Source organism: Myotis yumanensis, unplaced genomic scaffold, assembly GCF_028538775.1.
Source record: "Myotis yumanensis isolate MYYU_CA2020_CCGP unplaced genomic scaffold, mMyoYum1.0.hap1 SCAF_6, whole genome shotgun sequence".
Taxonomy (NCBI): domain Eukaryota; kingdom Metazoa; phylum Chordata; class Mammalia; order Chiroptera; family Vespertilionidae; genus Myotis; species Myotis yumanensis.
The window spans coordinates 59,517,543-59,540,270 of record NW_027223757.1 but is presented as its reverse complement, the minus strand read 5'-3'; the positions used below and the strand labels follow the sequence as shown (position 1 = coordinate 59,540,270).

Here is a 22,728-nt window from a genome sequence, read left to right as displayed (position 1 = left end):
ACTAGGTTGAGGTAATGAATGTATGAATTGATTGCGATAATTTTACAATGTATATATCAAACCATATGTTATACACCTTTAATCCAAACAATTTTTGTCTATTATACCTTAATGAGTCTGGGAGAGTTTAGACAAAAAATGATGGGAACAAACTGACACATATTTAAAATCACACTCCTGTTTTTCTCTAGGAATAGTTTAATTATTTCTATTAAAGAAGTGAAAAAATAGCATTTCTTAGATTTCTTGGGAAAATCCCGATATTAGGTACAATAGTAAGTAAAATAGGAAGAATAGGAAGTTAGCAAATGATATACTCTTCTGTCTTTTGACATGTTTTAGCTGCTTCTTCGTAACCACAAGATGACAGAATTTAGAATCTATATTTGTAATTGCATTATTACACTAACTCAAAATGTTTGAGTCCTATGAAATGTTTAAAAAATTCATTTGTAATATAATTTTAAACATTTCCTCTAAATTTAAAAATACTTTCTTTAACTAGGAATAAACAAACTAGTACATTTATTAGCTAACCCCTATGTTAATAATTTGTAAGAGAACATTGAAAATTTTTCTCAAAATTCAAGGAAGTATGACTCTTAACTTGCCTTTCACCTAACTAGAATTATGGAAAGGTTAACACAAAGGGTAACTTTTTAAAAAGTCTTGACTGAAATGAATCTTAATTTTAAAGATGAGCCATTATCTGAATTTTGGTATTATCATATCCAGCACATTAAACTTGTTTGATACTTTCAGTTTTCCAAAATCAAATGTCTGGTTTTTGCACATCAGGGTTATTGGTGGTCAGACACCCAGACTCCCTTCTCCCACGTAATACCTTCCTCCCAAGCTTTATGGTCTGTCTGCTGCTCGTACCATCTGTTGTGGCCACTTCAGCAGTGAAACAAAGGCAAGCCCCAGAACTAACCCCCTCGGGAACCACCAGAAAGGTCAAAGTGACAATTCTTTTAGAACAAAATCCATATAGTTCCTCACTCAGGTACTAGGAATGCAAGCTGCCATCCTCTCGGTCCCTGCTGTATCGCCAGAAAGGGAGTGGGGAATGGTGGATAAGCTAAAACAACTTAACTTTCTTATTGAAATTTAGCAGCTTCTTTCTTTCTTCAACATTCCCCTGGTAGTTTTTCATGAGAAAAAGTTGATTCTGACAGTTTAGTGGAAGGCTGGAGTTTTGAAATTCTCTATTCCACAATTTTTGGTGGCTTAACTCCTCCAGCAATCTTAACATATCCTATCTAATAAAGGGGGAATATGCTAATTGACTGCCCCACCCTCAAAGATGGCAGTGCCCACAGCCAATAAAGAGGGAATATGCTAATTGACTGCCACACCCTCAAAGATGGCGGCGCCCACAGCCAATAAGGAGGGAATATGCTAATTGAGTGCCATGCCCTCAAAGATGGCACTCACAGCCATAAGATGGCGGTGCCCAGTCCCCTCAGCCCCATTGGGGCGGTGGGCCCGGCTGCTCCGTGCACCTGCCTCCAGAGTCCCCCAGTCCCTTCAGCCCCCAGCCGCCCAGGGCCGCCTGAGGCTCAGGTAACCAGGGCCAGCAGAGGCTTGTGCTGCCGGCAGTGGCAGCGGCAGAGGTGTGATGGGGGCGTCACCTTCCTGATCGCCAGGTTGCCTCCCGCCCCTGAGGGCTCCCGGACTGTGAGAGGGGGCAGGCCGGGCTGAGGGACCCTAGCCCCCCAGTGCATGAATTTTCATGCACCGGGCCTCTAAATTATAAAGACCTACCCTCTCAAATGCTCTTTGGTCTTCACTTCTTACTGGTTCACTTATTGAATTAACATTTCTTAGATGGCTGCTGGAAAAGCACAAAGTTTAATACTTTTTATTAGTAATTAACACATTTCAACTCAACTCGCAATTTATAGTTTGTTGCAACAAAAGCGTCAGAACTCCTTTTTCTAAGGATTCAGATCTCCCACTTATTACAATCAGGTTATGGTCACAAGACACAGCTTATCTGGAAGCTATGCATTAAATGGCTTATTTTCTTTAGGGACTAAATAGAAAAGCCAAGAGTGAGTTGGGGATACAGAGGACAACAAACAAATAAATAATCATAGGCTTTTTGGATGGAATTGGACCCTGCAGATTATCTAAGCAATGTTTTTGACTTTATAGATGAGGAAAGTGAAGCTCAATGAGATGATTCAATTCTAAGCCCAGTTCATTCCATTGCACTGTGCTGCCAACATGCCTTGCTAGCTAGGCAGAAAGCTGCCTCGTTGAATCCTTTCTACTATTCTTTTCCCAAACAAAACCAAAAAAGTTATCACCATGTGGTAAATGTGTGAAGTGTGAAAAGTTTACAAATCCAAGGAACAGAACGTTTTGTTTTAAATGTTTTTTAATAATGGGGAAACTTAGCCTAGAACATAAAATAGATGTCAATACAAGAGAGAAAAAGTGGTTGCTGAAAATGAATTTTTCTTGATTGGTTCTTCTAAGTATATACTATATATTAGTAACAGCATACTGTAGGAAGAAAAAGTACTTAGAAATATTTTACCTGCTTTCCTTAACTTAAATTTTATACAGTCATTTAAACAAAATTTCTTAGGCAGAAATGACCAATAGCACAAAAAGTACAAACCATCCCCTCATGTGCTTAATCTGATTGTCACTTATTATACCTTTATATATTCCTTATATTAAAATTGGGATTCTCAGGAAGCCAAGAAATATGTATGCCAATCTAAACAAATTCCTAGGAAAACAGCAATAGCTTTATAAATCTCATTTTGTATAGTTGCTTAATAAGAAAAACGTTCCATCATTCCTCTATTTAATTTTTTCCCTTAAATTTCACTTCATACTTTTAAGAAAATACTTATGCAAACTGTTCCTTTTAAATACTTCTTACAAAAATATAGGAATATGAAAATAGTTATCACCCAGTAATAGGTCAATAAGATTATTTCATTAAGTGTACACACTAAAAGGCAAATGATTTATCTTTAACCTTCAGTTATTTTAGAATTAAATTACATTACAGTACTCACAATCCTTTGATTGGCTAGTAATTTTAACTTTTTGATACTTAGGGCATTGGAAAATCTAATGTATCACCATTTATATAAAAGCTTCTTTGGTATAGTGCCTGTTGAAATTATGTACTGAGTACTTCATGTGTTAACAAATAAACAAAAAAAGAATAATAAAGAAATCATGAGGCTCTACAAAATAGTTTAGAAAAACAAGTTTTCTATTTATTTAAAAATAAGTTTATAGTTACTACATTGCAGGGACAGGAATTGTTACACATACATTCTAGTATAAAAGGATTCAAAGAATTATGCATCAAAACTAACATAGAAAGTGTCCACATAACAGTAAAGAAAGGTCCAATCAATATGTACAAAAAGAAAGGGTACTGCTATTCTGGTGTGAGACTGCCATTTATAACATGATACTCCAGGTTGCAGGAAGGAAAAAAACCCAAACCTCAATAAAGCTAAATAATTAATTTGTCTTTAAATTCTGTTACTTATTACATACAACAGATTTGCTTGTGTTTAACATTGTTTTCTGTACAAAATAAGCATAATTTTAATTTGAAAATGTGTCAGTTTCAACTTTAACCCTCTAGGTCAGTTACTTTTTAAAAACTGAACTACATTCTACAAGTCTAAATATCTTGTGACAGCATTTAACAGTTTTCTAGAAAATCTTTAATAAGACCCCATGTCTTGCAGTTTTAATATGGTCCAAAAATGTAACTTTGTATTTTGTCTCAATTTATATTTATCGTGATGAATCAACACGCACAATCTTAAAAGTAACGAGCATACGTGTACATCTGAATCATATATGTGTACTATATATCATCTCAAACCTATTTTTTTAGTTCCTTAAATGAAGTAACTCATAGCCACCCACTATACGTATTTGGTTTGTGCCATATAAGATTAATTTCCTGATGATCTTATCTGCATTAAAAAATATTTCAACACAGAGCTATCAAAACTAAAAATAAGTATGTATTTATAACTTGTGATATTTTCTAATCATTTTACTGCAGCATGTACAAAGTTTATCTGTGGAATATCCAAAGTGGTACCTACAGGTTTCTGACTTAATTTGACCTTGTCTTGGGTACTGTAGTTGGTACAAAATGACTTCATTTGAAGTAACTAGCTCAGCATAATTAAGAACAAAAATAGTTTCTTAGTAAAGTAATATTTGGTTCAAATCACTTGGAGATTTGGGGAACTGAGGAGAAGTTTAAGGAGAAAAGAGAGGAAAAGGTATATTTTTTTTCCAATTTTAACAGCAAAGTAAATTCTCAACTAAATATAACTAAACCACTTCTCAAACTATTATGTAAAAACTACTTTCTAAGTATGGGGTAATTCACAGAACATAAAAGTACTTCCCCCATTATAACTTTTAATATCATGTATTTCCTGCATCTAAGAACACTTACAGCCCTTTAAATACTCAAGTGTCTTGGTCCTTTCAAGCCTACTCAAAAGTAAGTTTTAGGTAAACAAAAACATCCATTTAGGTTTCATTCATTGGAACACTGAAAATAAAATTGCTTATAGTTGACATCTGAGAGAGATATTGGTATGTATAAAATGGAATGCTAGAATTAAACACTATTAATTGGATGAACTAATTTATATTACAAATCATATTTTAAAACATGTAAATGTTGCTAATGTCACAAAAAATGTTATTTGAATACATTTGTTAAAATGTCAAATTGTAATCTACTGCACTGCAGATAAGGGACAATTCCAGGTGTTAATACCTACATACCACATGAGGATTGTTTTGATCAGTGTATCTTATGTAATCCATTTCCGTGACACTAAATTAGCCAAATTCATGTCTCAGATGTGACCCAATCAAGCTCACAAATATTCTGTATAGTTTTTCTAATTAAATTTAGGGGGGATGAGTTTTGTGATGTCTTCAAACTGTGAAGCTGTGCAATAATAAAAAGAATGGAAACAAGAGCAACAAATCTTGAGTATAGAAATGTATTTAGAAAACAGTCCAATGCCATAATAGCAAATAGCAAAATATAAAATTTTAAAAATATATAAATTTTAATAAAGTATTTATCAGTTGCCCAGTTGTGAGACTGTAATTAGACTGAATGTTTAAAATGCTCATTTGTACATTTTACAACTGTTTAAGCTTTGATTGGAATTTGAGAATGTTGGGGTGAAGGGGGAATATTAGGGCTAGGTACTTAAAAATACACAAATTGATTTACAATTCCCATTCATGTAACAGGTTCTATAGTATTTCTGAAATTTTCAGTAAACTTGAGTTTTTTTATTGCTCATCTAAGACAACTGCCAACATTTCCTTTTGCCTATAAGCAATACATACAAGGAGTCACTGTCTCAAAGAATAGTATTTTCCAAGTGGTCAAACAAAACAAAAATATGGTGATGACCTAAATTTCTCAGTTCAACTTCTGCAATGTATAGAAGCTAAATTATAAAAATATAAAATCTAAATATATCTGGTATTACTAATACATTTTTAAGTGTTTTAATTACAAATAATCTCATCCAAGTAATTTTTACTTTACTAAGAAACCAGTGTCTAATAGTGTCCAAATAAGGGTTATAAATATACAGTGTCTTTAGAACAGGAGTAACACATTTACTTGCTGCAGGTAAAATGGTAAATACTCATTTCTTTGCTCAAGAGTTAGAACTAATCCATACACCGCACTAGAGTATATTCCACTCTAAGACTGTGTATGTGCTTCCTTTATTTATCTGTACACACTTTAAAACTGTACACATATTTTTTACAAAAATGGATTTATAGTCTATTATTATTTTTTCTAACACAATGCAGATAACATCAGGAAATAACATGTATCAAATAGATTGCCTTCAAAAGCAACAAATTACTTTAATGGCAAATTTCAAACATATACACTATTATTGTGTAACTGAAAGACTCATTTTACTATACAACCAAGCCATCCATTTCTGAATTATGAAGAGTTTAGCTACTGAATTTTAATTATATAGTAAATATATTTGTTAGAAAAAAATAAATATACAAAAAACCTGAAAAATTTGAAATTTTTCAACTGCAAAATCACAGCAACCCAGTTAAGATCTGGAAAATGGTTTACTTAATTTCACAGGATTTCTGTACAAATTTAGTTATAAATGATTTAAAAAGCCCAAATGCATTGCTTTCCATTCTTCTTCAAGACAATTAAATGATAGCTAACATTTATCCCTACCAGAAATAAGTAAAGAAATAATTATGTAATGTATTTTGTTGAGATTCAATTAAAAACTTTATTTTTCTACATCAGGGTCATGCTGATACATATTTTCCCATCCTCACTTAAATAAAAAAATGTAGTATCTGAAAATTTTGGTTACATTTTTGTACCATACCAGTCCTCAGAAAATACTACATTCTTTCAACTTCTTAAAAAATGGACAATAATTTTTAAACAATAGAAATGGTATTTATGTTGGTTTTTAAGGTATAAAATAAGTAACTGTACCATAAACAAATAAATAACTGCTTTCCTTTTCCATAGCAGTACATATAGCAATACATTCTCCTAAGTCATATAATTATCATTTACAATAGACAACTTAATTTTACTAATGATGCAAAAAAAAGAATAGAATACAAGGCACAATCATTAAATGGAATTTTTTCGTTAGGGTGTATATTGACATACCAGCGTTGATAAGGATACCGTAAAAAGTGCAGAAAAAACACAATGTGCAATGATACCACTGTATAAAACATGATTGCATAAAAAGTGATTTGGCCTATTTTAACTTTTAATAATTGAAAATAACCAATCTTCCCCTTAAACTCTAAAGTATGACATTTTAAAATTATTTTTATTCTACCACTATCTAAAAAATCCTGAAGAAAAGAATTTATATCTGGGTAATAGCATATAAGTATGTGTTTGTATATATATTTAATTATACCCATTTATCAATATATACACATACACACACAGACACATTTCTTTGTAAGTCATTTTAGCCTATTAGCTATGCCTAAAGTTTAGAAATGACATTAATCCAGATCAATAAGTAAACATCAAATCCCATACCTTTTTCCTGTATTTTCCTTGAATCCTTTAACCACTTAAACACTTTCTCTAAAACATCTCTGTCAAAGGACCCACCAGTGCATTACTTTCTACTATTAGTACCAAAAAAAGATGCATCTCAGCATAACTCTTTAATAACGCGCTCTTTAGAATAATATACAGCCTTTCCAATACTGAAAAGTATATGCTGTTCTGACAGTCAAAAACAGGCTTTCCACTGCACTGATTCTCACTCTTTGGCACAATAAACAGAGATCAAGTGATTGATGTAAGAATCAAGGTCTGAAAAATTAGACAGTCAAATGTTTTCCAATGTGGATATGTTTCCTTTTCATCAGTACATTTTCACTTATGTTTGGCAGAAATGGAATACAGCAAAAGCATCCTCTAGAATCTTTGTAGATGAACATTGTACAATTAAAATTAAACTCTTTAGGGTATCAAATTGTGGGAATTTTATATTTATCTTTAGAAGAAACACATTAGTTAATTTACTGCTGCTCTGGTAACGTATGTCTTCCTAGGGGGCATGACTTCTGTATCAATAGAAATGTACCTGGCTTGGTAAAAAATAATTCATTTTAACATGAAATGCTCTATCACTAGGAATATTATGCTCCTTAAAAATGTAGAACTGTCTTTTCCAGAAATAAACAGGGAATTTATTATAGGTACTCAATTTTGTGTTGTTTTTTTTTTTTCGAATAGTGAATGAAATGAATGTTGAAATGCGTAACTACCTAAGGGTAATAAATAGCAAACATTTAAAATATATATGTATATATTTATATATATATTCATTTAAAGAAGTGAAGTATCTTATAAGTTTGTTTACCTTTTTTTTGCAAATCAAATCATAATATTCCCTAAACCACCACAGCAGCAAGGAAACAGAAGCCTTAGTTCTACGTATTCCTTAATTGTACCTGCTTTATGATTTTGAAGTAAAATAGTTTGGTACAAGTTACCAACCAATTAAATTAGCTTTTGCTTTTTCAGTCAACTTTCGGACTCGTCCTCTGCTAGAAGTTCCAAAAGTCAAAGAGGTGTCTTCAAACAACAGCTGCCTTTGCTCCTCTTCAGAGTCATCCTCATTATAGAAAGCTGTCCTTCGACCTTGGTTTCTAGTTCTCATGTGGGGTTCAGAGCCTTTAAGTTCCCCAAACTCTTCTTCCTTATCCACAGGATCATCTGTCTTTTTCCGGTTACTTCTCCTTAGCATTTTAACACTTGTAGGAACTATGAGACCCGAGTCTAGTTTTTGTGTTATCTTCCTTTTGGGTTTTCTGCCTCCACGACTCTTTTTCTGTAACAAATCCTCCTTTACAGTATTAGTTTCAGGAAGACAATTGCATGTTGAAGAAGGAACTACTTCATCTCTGATAGGGTGTATATTATTTTGCTCTGCATTTTCTGGCTTTGCATATTGTAGCTTTTTGGGCTTTCTACCTCTTTTCTTTTGTATAAGTTCACCACTATTGGTATTAATTTCTACCTTAGGTTTCCTTCCAGGTCCCCTCTTCACAAGCTTAGATGGCTGCCCTCCATGGCCATTTACTTGAATGCTTCCTGGTACAAGAGCATTGTTCTTACGATCTGTAAAAAAAGGGAACATAACCACATTTAATATATGGAATTGCTTTTTTATTTGACCCTCAAACTCATAAATAAGTCCATCACTATACTTACATGTAATGACATAATCCTGATTACTTTTTTTACTAACATAAGAAAAAAACAACAAAAGGCTAACAGTTTAATGATATTATTTACAGGCACACCTTATTTTATTGTACTTCGCTTCATTGTGCTTCACAGATATTGCTTCTTAAAAAAACAAACAAATTGAAGGTCTGTGGCAACTCTGCAAGCAAGTCTATCAGCATCATTTTTCTAATATGCTCAGATGATCGTTAGCATTTTTAAATCAATAAAGTATTTTAAAAATAAGGTATGTACATTATTTTCTTTAGCTATTGTACACTTAACAGAGTATAGTGTAAACATAACTTATATGCACTAGGAAACCAAAAAATTTGTGTTACTTGCTCTATTGCTATATTAGCTTTACTGAGGTAGTTTGGAACTGAACCTGCAATATCTCCAACGTATGCCTGGTATATGTGCCACCATTATCATGATTAAAATACCAATGTAACAATCTCTACTATAAAGGTTATCATGCTTTATTAAAATATAAAAGAAAATTTGGGACATCAAATTCTAAATGTGTAGGATCTGGAGATCATGATGCACTGCTTTTTTGTGGTAAAAAAAAAAAAAAAAGTCTATACCCTTTTATATGAAGAAAACAAAAAGATGACATACATGCACTACCACTAACTTTTTTCTTCCAAAATTCTGGAGATTTTTTGTTTGTGTTTTTGGATGTGGTACATGATCTGCAATAAAATATTTTAAAGGAAATCCATAAAAGGATGTAAACTGCTTTTAAAGAGAATGCTTTTTCCTAACAGTATTTTTTGGTCATGGGTTGGAGTTTTATTTCCTAAATATTTAAAAAAAAAACATCAAGAGACTCACAAAAGGTCAGAGCCAATAGCAAAGGGAGGAGACAAAGCCTTCATTTCCTGACCCCCAAAGTACAAATGATCTTCTTTAGATAGTCATTTGCTTATTTTATTCAAAGACTCACTGTCCACTATATATTAAGTTGAGGTGATTTAAAAATGAATAATTAAACACAAGAATTCAGAGTCTACTGGAGATAGACACATGTAAAAACAAATAATTCTATCAACAGTTTAAGGGCCACTGAAGTCAATGAACGGGGTATTCTGGGAACACAAAGAAGTACTTGATTTTGCCTGAAGAACCCAGGAGAAGGCTTCCTGGAGAATATTGCACTTTAAGACTTAAAAAGTAGCAGGAAACCATTAAACTAGAAGGAAAAAAGACACTCCACAGGAAGAAAAGGACAACAATATTCAGGGCTTCCAAGTAGGTTAGGAAATAGCTGGGAAATAAAAGGGGGAAAGCAAATAAGAAAGCTGAATGTTAGGCAACAGCCAAGTAATGAAGAATCCTATCTAGTAAAGAAATAATATGCAAACTGACCATCACCCCAACACACAAGATGGCCGCCCCCATGTGGACACAAGATGGCCTGCAGGGGAAGGCAGTTGGGAGGGACCAGACCTGCAGGGGAGGGTAGTTGGGGGCGACCAGGCCGGCAGGGGAGCAGTTAGATGTTGATCAGGCTGGCAGGGGAGTGGTTAGGGGGTGATCAGGCTGGCAGGCAGAAGCAGTTAGGGGCAATCTGGCAGGCAGGGAGAACAGCTGGGAGCCAGCAGTCCTGGATTGTGAGAGGAATGTCTGACTGCCTGATTAAATGGGCAACTGGACATCCCTCGAGGGATCCCAGATTGGACAGGGTGCAGGCTGGGCTGAGAGACACACACACACACACACACACACACACACAAACACACACACCCGTGCACGAATTTCGTGCAACGGGCCTCTAGTCTTACATAATATGCAAAAAACATTAAAATCTGATTTCATATATGATTTGAAAGTAAGGATTTAAGTGTGTTTGTGCACTTGTGCTAGAGAGAAATGATCAGAAAAGTCACTTTGGTTGCAATGTGGAAGATGGACTGGGTAAGGAAGAGTTAAGAACTGAGGCAGAGAGATCAGTTAGAAAATTAAGACAACAGTCCAGGTGAGAAATTCTGTAAGCCTGAATTAAGGCCATGGAAATCAGAAAGGTGAGGGGGAAATAGGCTTTAGAGATTTTAAAGAGGCAGAAACAACTTTCTAGTTCTGGATGCTGAAGACAAGGCTAGGATGACTCCCTGATTTTAAACTTATGTTAGTGGATAGATCCCAATACCATTAATCAAAATGAGAACATTTCAATAAAAAATTAAAATTTGAGAGGTTTCTGGGGAGAACATTGAAGATGAAATGGTTTAGATACAATTGGAAGTCATGATACAAAATGCTTATTATTGAAGTGTCTGCTGCCAATAAGCCATAATAGTTTTAACTTGTCATAGGGTGGATTTATATAATTTACTTTCTCTTTCAAACATAATGCCTTTAAAACTAAAATCTGCAGATGAAAGAACTTGGAAGAATAGCTGTAAAAGACAAAAGTTGTGTATTAGAATAGATGGCCTCGTTGTAGACAGCCTTGATGAATTATTATTTTGTGAAGATTGGTGTATTGAATTTTGTGATGTAGTAACTACGGATTTGCCTTAAAAAGTGAAGACTGCGCCCTAACCGGTTTGGCTCAGTGGATAGAGTGTCGGCCTGCAGACTCAAGGGTCCCAGGTTCGATTCCAGTCAAGGGCATGTATCTTGGTTGCAGGCACATACCCAGTGGGGAGTGTGCAGGAGGCAGCTGATCAATGTTTCTCTCTCGTTGATGTTTCTAACTCTCTATTCCTCTCCCTTCCTCTCTGTAAAAAAAAAAAAAAAAAATCAATAAAATATATATATATTAAAAAAAAAAAAAGCAAAGACTGCTATAAGGGCTAACTAAATATAATTAGAGAGAGAGAGAGAGAGAGAGAGAGAGAAAGAAAGTGAGAGAGAGATTAAAATATGAGAGAAACATCGATTGGTTGCCTCTCATAGGTGTCCCAAACAGGGATGGAATCCACAACCTAGGTATGTGCTCTGCCCAGGAATCAAACCTGCAACTTTTTGGTGTAGGGGATGATGCTCCAACCAATTGAGCCACAATGGCAGGTCCACAATTAGTTTTCATTTCCATATAGAAAAATTTTCTTGGCTTTAAAATTTAATAATGCAGTTTGCTTTTGGCACAAGGCTGCAAATCAAAACAAGTCTCACTAAATTTATCAACTAATACAGAATGTGACTTTTAAATGAGCAACCTAAAAAACTGATAGAATGCTAACTCCAACAAAAGCATCGTTTTTAAGAAAGATCTACTGTACCTTGAAAGATACAAAAGCACCTTACCTTGCTCGATAAGAGCTGATGACTTTGAAAAAGTGGATGTCTTTGAGATTACAGATGACTTCATTTTACGTTTGACTGGCTTTTCTTTTTCCAAGTTTTCTTTTGCAGAATTATTCTTAGTGCCATGACTAAAACTGGATTGACCAGGACTTGATAAAGTATTCAAAGTTTTGGAATGTTTCACAGAATTCTCTAGAACTAAAACACACACACATATGAAACATTAAAAACTAAGAGTTATTTAACCTAAAAACAAGCAAGAAAGTTGGGATTACATATAACCTGAATTACCTAAATTAGCCAAGAGGACAAAACGTGAGGGACTTAAAGCTTCTTTAGGAAATCTATTTTCAAAGTAGAAAAAAGGCATAAACAAACTCTTAATTTTAGAACTTCTTATAAGCTATCCACTCACTTCAAGATTATGAAGGCAAGTCTTGAAAAATTGCTAGTGAGTCTAGAAAGTAGGATTGAAATTCAGGCATTTTGGATCAGAGTTGCCATTTTTAAGCATTATTCTATACTGACACTCCTTAACCTCAATTTTATTTTTATTAAAAATAAATTTTTTTTAAAAGAAGAAAAACGATAATGAAAAACCCACATTGTCTGCTAGAATTTACTAAAGTCCAATATATTTCCTTTGGCAAAGTAAAAGCTTAAATTAAAAAAATCATGGTATATATTTCAATTTAGAAACTGTAACTGATTCTTACTTGTTTTCCCCGACATTGCAGATGTATTAGCTTTCGAAATAAAAGTCTTTGCTGCTGAAGAAGTAGAAGGTTGCTCAGTGGAAACTGGATCTACAACCACTCTGTTGCTTCTGGTTCGAACTACAGAACTGGATTCTGTTTTACCATTTATTTGCGCAGCATTGTGCCTTGGTGGTATTAATCGTGTAGTTGTAGAGAATGGAGAGGTAGAGATATCTGACTTTAGTTGGGGTTTTATGACTCTTTTTTTCCTTTCAGGGCTGTAAATAAAATAGTATCATTAGTTATTCTTATAGCTCTAGGTGGTATAAAACAGTTTTATAAATACTATTGGATCCAATATTTGCACTATTATGAAAAATGTTAAAATATGGATTTCATATGGAATATTTAGTGAAGGATCACTGTAAATGCTATAGTTATATATGACAGAAAGCATGATGCCATCACTAACCTAAAAATGCTTTTACTGTATAGATTTAGCAGTTTGAATTTAAGCACTTACACTAGTATAGCTTTAGTTAAAAGATTAAAAATCCTCCACATCATAGGAACTTGCATGTCAAATATATCATTCTGTAATATAGGGAATAGTAAAGGAAATATTAAAAAACACTGAGTTCTATCATTTAGATGACAAAGTTATAGATCAGCTGATGCTGCTGAAAAGAAATAAAATACCTTGATGCAACACTACTGGAAACAGAGCTGCTTCTGTTTCTTTTCTTCCTCCTTTTGGTTATTGTATTTCTTTTATGAAAACGAAGAGCAGATTTATAATCTGATAAAACTGAACTGATATGTTCTTCAAAGAAAGCAGACAGGCGCAAACTCATGCTGTAAATCTATGATAAGAAAAAGAAACTATTCCAACATTTCTCAAAAGAAAATATTGACATATAATTTAAACATTTTTTCTAGCCAAACGTTTTTAGAATTTAAACTTTGCCTTTTCCCAATCTCTTTTGTTGAAAGGTAAAACTGGAGCATTTTTACAATTATTTTTGTATTTAGATTAGGAATCTCCCTAGCTTTGAGATTCTTAAAGAAAAGCCCTACTATGAATTCAGATGGCTTATACAGACAAAATTTTTTGTAAACTTGGTCATACTGACACTATCCCTGAGAGTTTTAATCTATTTTCCACTGCTACCTAAAACTAGCTATCTATTCTTTCTCGATTCATGTATACATATCACCCCTTTGTGATGTCTTATCTGGCCAAACAAGGGTAAATTAAAGTTTTACTCATTTTTATGAATCATTCACAAAAATGGTCCTTTCTATTAATGCAGAAAATAGGTGCAAAAGTTAAGTCCACATAGCCCTAATATATACCAGGACAATACATATGTGGTATCTATTTAACTACACTACTTCAGGAAAAGTAGGCATCCTTAAGCATTAGTGACACCAGTGTTATTTCATAGAAGGAACAAAGTATAAAGAAGTCAATTCTTTTTTCCAATAGGATACCATTAAGAACATAGAAAGTCAACTTTGCTCTAAATTTTAAATAAAAATGACAAAACTTTTTCTAATAATTTCATTTAATTTAAACACAAATAAAAGAAAACAATTTAATTATATACCCTTGATCTTTTGCTTGGTGTATATGCTTTAGAATTACTAAAAATAAGTCTGACATCTTTACATAACTCCATTGGTGACTCATAATTCCCAGCCTCTAAAGTTTCTCTAACAGTAGCAAAATCCATTGGAGTGTCAATGATGTCTCTGTAGTCCTAAGAGAGGAAAAATAGGTGGTATTATCATCATTACTACCACAAGGCATTACATCTCAGCACAGGGATTCACATACAATTTCTGTGATGAACAAAAGTCCTAGAACTATTAATAATCGTTCCTTGTTTTCCTCACCAAGGATCCCTTTTCCCTAATAATTTTTTTCCATGCTCTCTACCTTATATTGCAGTCAACACAAGATTTTTCTCATTCAAGAACCTGTTAAGTTCTGTTTCCCACAGCCGCCCCTCACCCCCAAACCTCCTTGGGGAAGAGGTAAATGGAATTGTGTTAGAAGGGGATTAAAAAAGTATTAAAAAAAAATTTCAGCTCTACAACTACAAATATAAGTTTGATGTAAAAAAAACCAAAACTTTATGCTACCTATAAACTCTAAAGGCTGCTGACTCACTGAAACATAATCATAATTTTAAATAGTTGTCACAAAGTCCATGTAATTCATATTACAGAGAAGGGGAATCATCCAGTCTCCATCTAGCCAACTATGTATAAAATAGTAATAAAAACAAGTGAAAGCAGAAAAGAAGCAACAGAATAGCAGAACGGTATCTAAATACAGTATCTCCTAATAGGGATAAAGAGTACTATACCTTTTCCATAGCCTTGGCATATGCAACTATGTTTTTCGAAATATAACTTGACTTTGAACCATCAAGTTTAAATTATGATCAAATATGTTTTACCATGAAGCAAACAGGATTATTGCAATTTAAAAACTGTCCGTCCATCTTCTCTCCACCTTTCAGAATTTTCTTAAATTTCTTTTATACAAAACATACACAATTTTCTAGTTCTATTTAGTGGGGAAAATGGGGGAAAGTATGCCTACTCCTTCTCATAAATCCAATTACACAGCTTTTGACCAAAAAATGTATTTTTTATATTTTTTAAAATGCTCACCTAAGGATATATTTTTATTGATTTTAGAGACAAAGGGGGGGGGGGGGGGGGAGAGAAAGAAATATTGATGTGAGAAACATCTATTGGTTGCCTCTTTTATGCGTGCCCAGGGATGGAACCCACAATCTGAGTATGTGCCCTGACCTGAAATTAAACTCGCAACCCTTTGGTGTACAAAATGATGCTCCAATTGACTGAGCCACCTGGCATGGGCTGACTAAAATATTTTGAAGTGTCTCACCTATTAATAACTTTAGAACCACTTTATAAAGTCACACATTAAACTGGTCTTACTACCTTTTAGTAATATTTTGATTTTAGCAAAAAACAGTGTACAAGTCTACCTTATGTACCAAATTTGGTCTAAATAACTTGGCCATTTGCAGAAATTAAGTACCTTACTAGCAGAAGGCTGTCGTTAAAAAAAAAAAAAAAAAAAAAAAAAAAGGAAAAAAGAAATTCTAGCCCTGGGCGGTATAACCTAGTTAGTTGAGCATAGTCCCTCTCACAGAGAAGGTTACCAGTTCAATTCACGGTCAGGGCACAAACCCAAGTTGCAGGTTTGATCCCTGATCAGAGTGCATATGGGAGGCAACCAATTGATGTCCCCCCCCCCTCCCCCCCCCCCCCCGCTTCCTCTTTCTCTAAAATCAATAAAAAACATACTTAATATTCCAAAGACTGAATGCCCGACTCTTCAGATGGGGGTGAGGGAATAGTTACAAAATTGCTTTATGCAATGGTAACAACATCTGGACAGTGTCCAACCTTTCTATATTCTTAAGGACATCAAATCAATTTGACAAAATCTATAATTACTTGGATATTAAATATTATAATATATTGGATTTATAAACTGCAAAATTTGGGAAAATTATATAGAAAATTTTTCATGTTTTATAAAATGTTGGTTAAATGTCAAATTTATGTAGAGCATTTCATTTTCCTTAGTGCATATGGTAGCCACTCAATAGAATTCTGTTGAATAAGTAAATGGAGTAGAATATTTAGCATGCTACTTTCCATAAAAAAAGTTTAATTTTTAAAATCTTGATTTGGATAAACTCAAAATGTAAAGTAATTATTTTCATACAAAAGCTTAAGTATGAAGAGCATTATTGCCTTAAATATTCTACTGATAAGGCTGATAGTTAATTATAGTTAATTCTGAAGTATAAAAAGCAGGTTATCCAAGTTTCCTCTTCTCCTCTGTGACAGTATTAAGAAATCGTAAAGAGCCATAAGTTTTCACACCTCCATCAAGGAATTCAACAAGAGACAGTAGATTAAATTTTTTTCTTCTTTCTGGTATTTTCTGTCTGCTGATACTTTTAGCTGGTTGAGAGGTTCTAAATAGCATTCTCATTATTTTGAATACTTAAGAGAGACTGCATTCCTATGTATTACCTATTCTCTAAGAATAATACATATAGCTCTAGTGCACTAGATACACGAGAAATGGCCTCTTGTTCTCACTCTGTCAATAAATTGCTACATATTTTGGAAAGCTACTTAATCTAAACCTCAGTTCAACCTCAGTAAAATGAATTGATTGGACCAGTTTTGGGTGTCTCCTGTATTTTCTGTATAATTGCTTTAACATTTTTCTTATTGTCTTTAGTCTTTATTTCCTTATGTTTCTTATCCCTCCATTTATCTCTTAAACCACAATAACAAATCAAAGTTTAATTGGCAATTTTTTTTCTTTGTCTTAGTGGTACATAAAATACCATTCATCTTACAATGAACAGTGTTTTCAATTTGATGAAGTATAATCATGTTTCAGAATAATCTATTATTTCCATTTATTGTTTCTGTTATCATATACATAACAGATCACACACTTATATAGTTTACAATTTATTTTTATCATTAGTTCAGCTTTAGTAAGAATTGGTTTCTTTTCCCTTGATGAATATCTACCCCACAGGGTGTGTAAATCTAGACTCCAAATCCGTGCATAGTGCAAGCTTAGGGATATTTCTCTGACATCAAAGAGACATTCTTCTTTAGAGAGAATAATTATTTTATTATTTTCATTGAAGGTAAAGTCTTTCAACAGTGGAGTCTCAGTTCCAATTTCCTTCCTCACCATGGCTCATATGGCTTCACCTGTCTCCATGCTCAGTGTTAATACTTGTGCTTCTAAAATCTATCACTTCTTTTCTGGGGAAAAGTCCAGAATACAAACTCCTGCAAGCAGTGGGTAAATTATAACTTATTTTCTAAGACATAAAGTTGGGTTTGCAAGAAACAAAGGGAAATCCACAGGTTCCCAAAACAAAAAGAAGTGAAAACCAGAGCATTGAAGCATTAGCTCAGTTCCTCTAAAGAGTTTTTTGGAGGGTAGGGCTTGAACTAGCCCAGTTTATCACACTGCTGGAATTAAAGATTTATCTTTTACACTTAAGATTCCATGTTTCTTGATTTTAAATGAGAAAAGGCATTTATGATATTTATGATGAAATTTCTATTTTCATCACTAAGTTAGAACATACACATAAACACGTATGTCAGATAATACCACATCCAGTTCATAGTCTCTTATTATAAAATACTGCATTTTAATTTTAATTTCAAACCACAAAAGTTATCTGAACTGTACAAACTTTAATAACTGAATAAAGAAATTAAGGCTCATTTTAAGCATATTTAGATTGCTAAGACTACATGCAAAAATAAATACTTAAATCATGATTACTCAATCTTTTAACCATGAATCCCATAAAGGTCATGAGTTGACCTAACCTAAACATATATAATAATGTCAACTTACATTTGTATATAGCGCTTCAGTTTAAAACTATTTTAATGTAATCTCATTTCATCTCTACAACCCCATAAGGTTGTAATAAATTTATAGAATTAGTGTGTGTTTGTGTGTGTGTAGACATTAAAATTGTACAATTGGTAACCATAACCCAATTCTTTGGAATATTAGTTCAGAGTTGTTTCTATTTTACCACAAAATCCAACTTAGATGCTCTTTATAACCACATGTATAATGAGAACATGTATGAAATAATGAAGAATACACTATAACCATAAAAAATAATTTAAATAGCAAATTTTCATGAACAAGACATAGAGTGAAACAGACAGGTAAAGAAAATATTTTCAAAAATACATACTGGATATTCAAGGAGATCTACCGGCTGGCGGAAAGGCTCAGAATCTTCACACTGAAATATGAGATTTAACAATTCTTGACATTGTTTCTTCCATGCTTGAATATCATAAGACTGAGCTCTGTTTCGTAATCTTCTTCTAGGCTGATAGTCCTAAAATAAAAGTGTTAAAAAATATTAACAAAATGACATAAAAATAAATCTTGTATTTTTAATGCAGTCTTACATAATTAGGTGATATCCAGTAACACAAAAAATAGAAAATATCATTTACCTAGTTCTGATAATCATGCATTTTTTTTATGGGAATTTACCTGGAATACTAACAGTAAATAAAAAAAGAAAAAAGAAAAATGCTCTGAGTACATTTTAATTCACATAAAGTTCGTCTGTTAAAACAAAAAATATATTACCTTCCTTTTTCGAGTAGAAGTCCCTGGCACATCAGCATCTTTCTCTTCTTCCTTTGAAGCAAGAATTTATCTAATTTATTAAATGTTCTAGGTTTCATTATTACAGTGAATGCTTGAATATGTGTTTAAATTGGGAAGGTCCACTTACACACAATTTTTTTTATTAAATACATACAATATAATACATAAATGTATTTTTTCTTTTATGATTTTCTTTTTTCTGGTTTACTTTATTTTAAGAATACAGTATGTAATACATATAACATATAAAATGTGTGTTAATAAACTATGTTATCAGTAAGGCTTCTGGTCAACAGTAGGTTATTAGTAGCTAAGTCTTGGGGGAGGTAAAAGTTATACAGATTTTTGACTGCTCGGGCAGTCAGTGCCCTTAAACCCCATGTTGTTCAAGTGTCAACCGTAATTTACAGTTGTTTATATACCAATTATCCCCTTTACACTTTAGTAAATCTATAATGGATATGCTGGAGCACTTTACTGACTCATTAAAGTCTCTTCCCTATCTTTTTTAAAAAAACTCTTTATAACAAAAAACAAAAAAAATTCTGAACCATTAAGTTAACTATAGCATTAGACAAAAAGTTTTCATAATGGCATTTATTTAAAACTACTATGTGTATGTTTTTTATACAGAATAAGACCAGTGTAATAATTATAATGAAATATTAAATACCTCAGAGTCAGACAAAACTTTCTTCTTCATTGAATTGTAGAGTGGAATTATGTTATAGCAAGTCTGATCCCTAAATAACAAGGAAATATTAGTATATGAGATTAGAGTCATGAGATATTTTCCCTTTAAATCTGTTACTAAAACCGATTTTAAGATAAAACTTAAAGGCTGAAGGCTTATTTCATAGGTTGACGCCAAAACACACATCTGACCCTTCTCCTCCACTCTATGTGAAGCCTCCAATCAGGCCTATTTCTTTATACCAAACCCAATCCAATTCTCATCTCCAAGTTTTGCTCAGATCATTGATGTGGGTCGGATGCCTCCTTTTATTACTCAGTCTACAAGGAAAAGGTGATACCTACTAATTTCTTAATTTTTTCATTCTTACACATAGTTATTTCCTAAAATTTTATCCTTAGTCATCTTCTCTTGACACTGTAACTTTTGCCCTGATAACCTTATATTTCTGCATTGTATTTGTGTAAATGAATTCCAAATTCCTGTAATTTGGTCTGACTCTTCTGAGATTCCTACCATTATCTAAAATTCCACATGTCTGAACCTAAATGTCACTCCCAGACACTCTTCCTCGTTTTTCTGTATTTTTTTTAAAACAGTATTCCACGTTTTCGAAGTAGTGCCTCTTTATCAATCCAATCATGGGACAAGTTCTGTGAATATAACCTTTAAAATCTCTTGGCATCCGCCTTTCTCTTACTTCCATAAATTAATCCCTCATCACTTCTACTTGGTTAGCTATAGCAGCCAATCTGCTATTTATGCTTTATGTCTCTTCCCTATAAATATTAGACACTGCAGTAAATATTTTCAGAGATGCCATGGACAGGTACCTAAGTTGGTTAGAGCATTGTCCCAATATGCCAAGGTTGTGGGTTCAATTCCCACTCAGGGCACATACAAGAATCAACCAATGAATGCATAAATAAGTGGAATAACAAATTAATGTTTTTTTTCTCTCTCCTTAAAATCAATACATAAAAATTTTTTAAAATTACAATATTTAAGGCATATTATGCATCAGATAAGTTTCATGTTAAAATATTTTCACAGACCCTTGCTTCCACTGCCCATATTTTAAAAGTCTAGTTCTTTAGATCAGCATTCAAGGCCCTCCATGATCTGACCCACATATGAGTTTACAACACTGTATCCCTTACTTCTTTCTGCTCATGTACACTACTTGACCCAATTTAAATAAATAAATTTATTATAGTTATTTACAGATTTACCTGTCTATAAATTATATTAAGAGGTTAAATATACACTTCTTTCTATCTCCAAATATCTATTACATAACTTTGTATACATCCATTGTTTGAAATTAGGCCAAATAACTCAATTAAAAAGTATAATCAAAATTTTGAAATAACATTTTGAAAACTACTTTCAGTTAAAAATGGCTTTAACAAATTTTATATATATATATATATAAATAAATAAATTGCCAGAGATTTGTTTTTAGATACATACAATATGAATGCTTTAAATGTATTAATCGCCCTGGCTGGTGTTGTTAAGCCGTTAGATTGTCTGCCCGCACACCAAAGGTCTTGGATTTGATTCCTGGTCAGGGACAAGTATCTGGGTTGCAGGTTCGATCCTGGCCCCAGTTTCTCTATCCCTCCCTCCCTCTCTCTCTTCCATTCTTTCTAAAAATCAATGGAAAGCCTATCCTTGGGGGAGGATTAACAAAAATAAAATGTTATATTAGTCTGTTCTTACAAGGCACTTCACAATAACTATTTGAAAAAAATACAACTGTATAGTCTATTCCAAATACAAAAATAATTGTTTTATTTAAATTATTTCACTAAAATATAAATTTACTCTATCCAAATTCTACTGATTCATATCTCTGGAAAAATAGATGTAAATAAATATCCACATAACACTTACAAAATTATAGACTAAAGACTTTAGTTAAAATATTATAAGCTAATGAAACCAAGTTAAATAAACAGTCCTCTGAGGATAGCTAATTCTTGATTATCAATTTTACTGAAAAGCAAAGGATTGCAACAATAACCCCCAAACCAACTTGCAAGGCAACAGATTTCTTTAGGGAATAAGGTAGAGGAAGGGCATAAAGTTCATTTTACTAATTTTCTCTACTGTTTTCTTATATTGAAATTACCTACATTCCTTAGCAAAAATATAAACAACTAATACCAGGAAAAGGGAGCCTCTGATTATGATCGGTAAAGACAATAGCTTGAGATGTTAAAAAAAAAAGTCTTGATGATCCCCTCATGTAAAAATAAAAGCTGATAGCAGCTGAATATTTAAATTATAAAATACATTGTCTCCTCTTAACAAGATCATTCATCCTCTGGCTTCAATTTAGAAGGCTCAATTCATTCTATCCTATATAATAAAAGCATAGTATGCAAATTGTCCCCTTGACCAGGAGTTCATCCAGGAGTTTGACCAGGAGGTGGGGCCTGCCAGGGGAAGGGAGGGAGGCCCCTGCAGGCAGCTGCTAGGGACCCTACCAGTGCACGAATTTCATGCACTGGGTCTTTAGTGCTTACATAAATCCCTAAGACAAGTAAATAAAAGTGTGGCTGCCTTAAAAAGTGATTGTTATCACTCTTATTGATATAGGATCAATAAATGAGGAAGTAAAGGAGGCTTTAAGGAAGAATCATCTCGAAAGTTAAATTTAGTCTCCTGCTAGACTCTTTAAATACTTGTTTATAAACTTGACAGGGTACTATAATATTAAGATTAAAGGCGTTCAAATCAAATAGCAGACATTCATTGACTGTGAAGTTAACCTCTAAAAGACTCAGTTTTCTTAACTATAAATTCCAGATAATAATCTCTCCCACATTTAAGATTATTTTGGCTATAAGAATTATTTAGGTTAAACATTACATGTTCAATAAATAGTTATTATTATTGTCCAACAGTTGGATTTAGAAAAGGATACATGTTTGTTTATGTTAACTGTATAACACAATTTTTATGATTTCGTAAATAATACTAATGAACTAAATGTTTAAATGTTACC

The 22,728-nt window shown here is 33.0% G+C and overlaps 1 protein-coding gene across 4 annotated transcripts in view; it reads right to left on the bottom strand.

Moving 5' to 3' along the window:
• Nucleotides 1-3,229: 3,229 nt before the first annotated feature.
• The window catches only part of PHIP (pleckstrin homology domain interacting protein), a 157,891-nt gene continuing 138,392 nt past the window's right edge, over nucleotides 3,230-22,728 (bottom strand). For 2 of the 4 annotated variants that reach the window (XM_070418207.1, XM_070418206.1), the window contains exons 33-40: nucleotides 19,692-19,761; nucleotides 18,998-19,048; nucleotides 18,588-18,737; nucleotides 14,382-14,534; nucleotides 13,471-13,634; nucleotides 12,790-13,049; nucleotides 12,074-12,271; nucleotides 3,230-8,707 (exon numbers count right to left, since the gene is read on the bottom strand). In XM_070418207.1, the coding sequence (XP_070274308.1) occupies nucleotides 8,076-8,707; nucleotides 12,074-12,271; nucleotides 12,790-13,049; nucleotides 13,471-13,634; nucleotides 14,382-14,534; nucleotides 18,588-18,737; nucleotides 18,998-19,048; nucleotides 19,692-19,761 (1,678 nt within the window). In that variant the 3' untranslated portion in view covers nucleotides 3,230-8,075. Of the gene's footprint in view, nucleotides 8,708-12,073; nucleotides 12,272-12,789; nucleotides 13,050-13,294; nucleotides 13,366-13,470; nucleotides 13,635-14,381; nucleotides 14,535-18,587; nucleotides 18,738-18,997; nucleotides 19,049-19,691; nucleotides 19,762-22,728 lie in introns of those variants that run through there. The other 2 variants (XM_070418208.1, XM_070418209.1) reach the window with 2 other exon arrangements.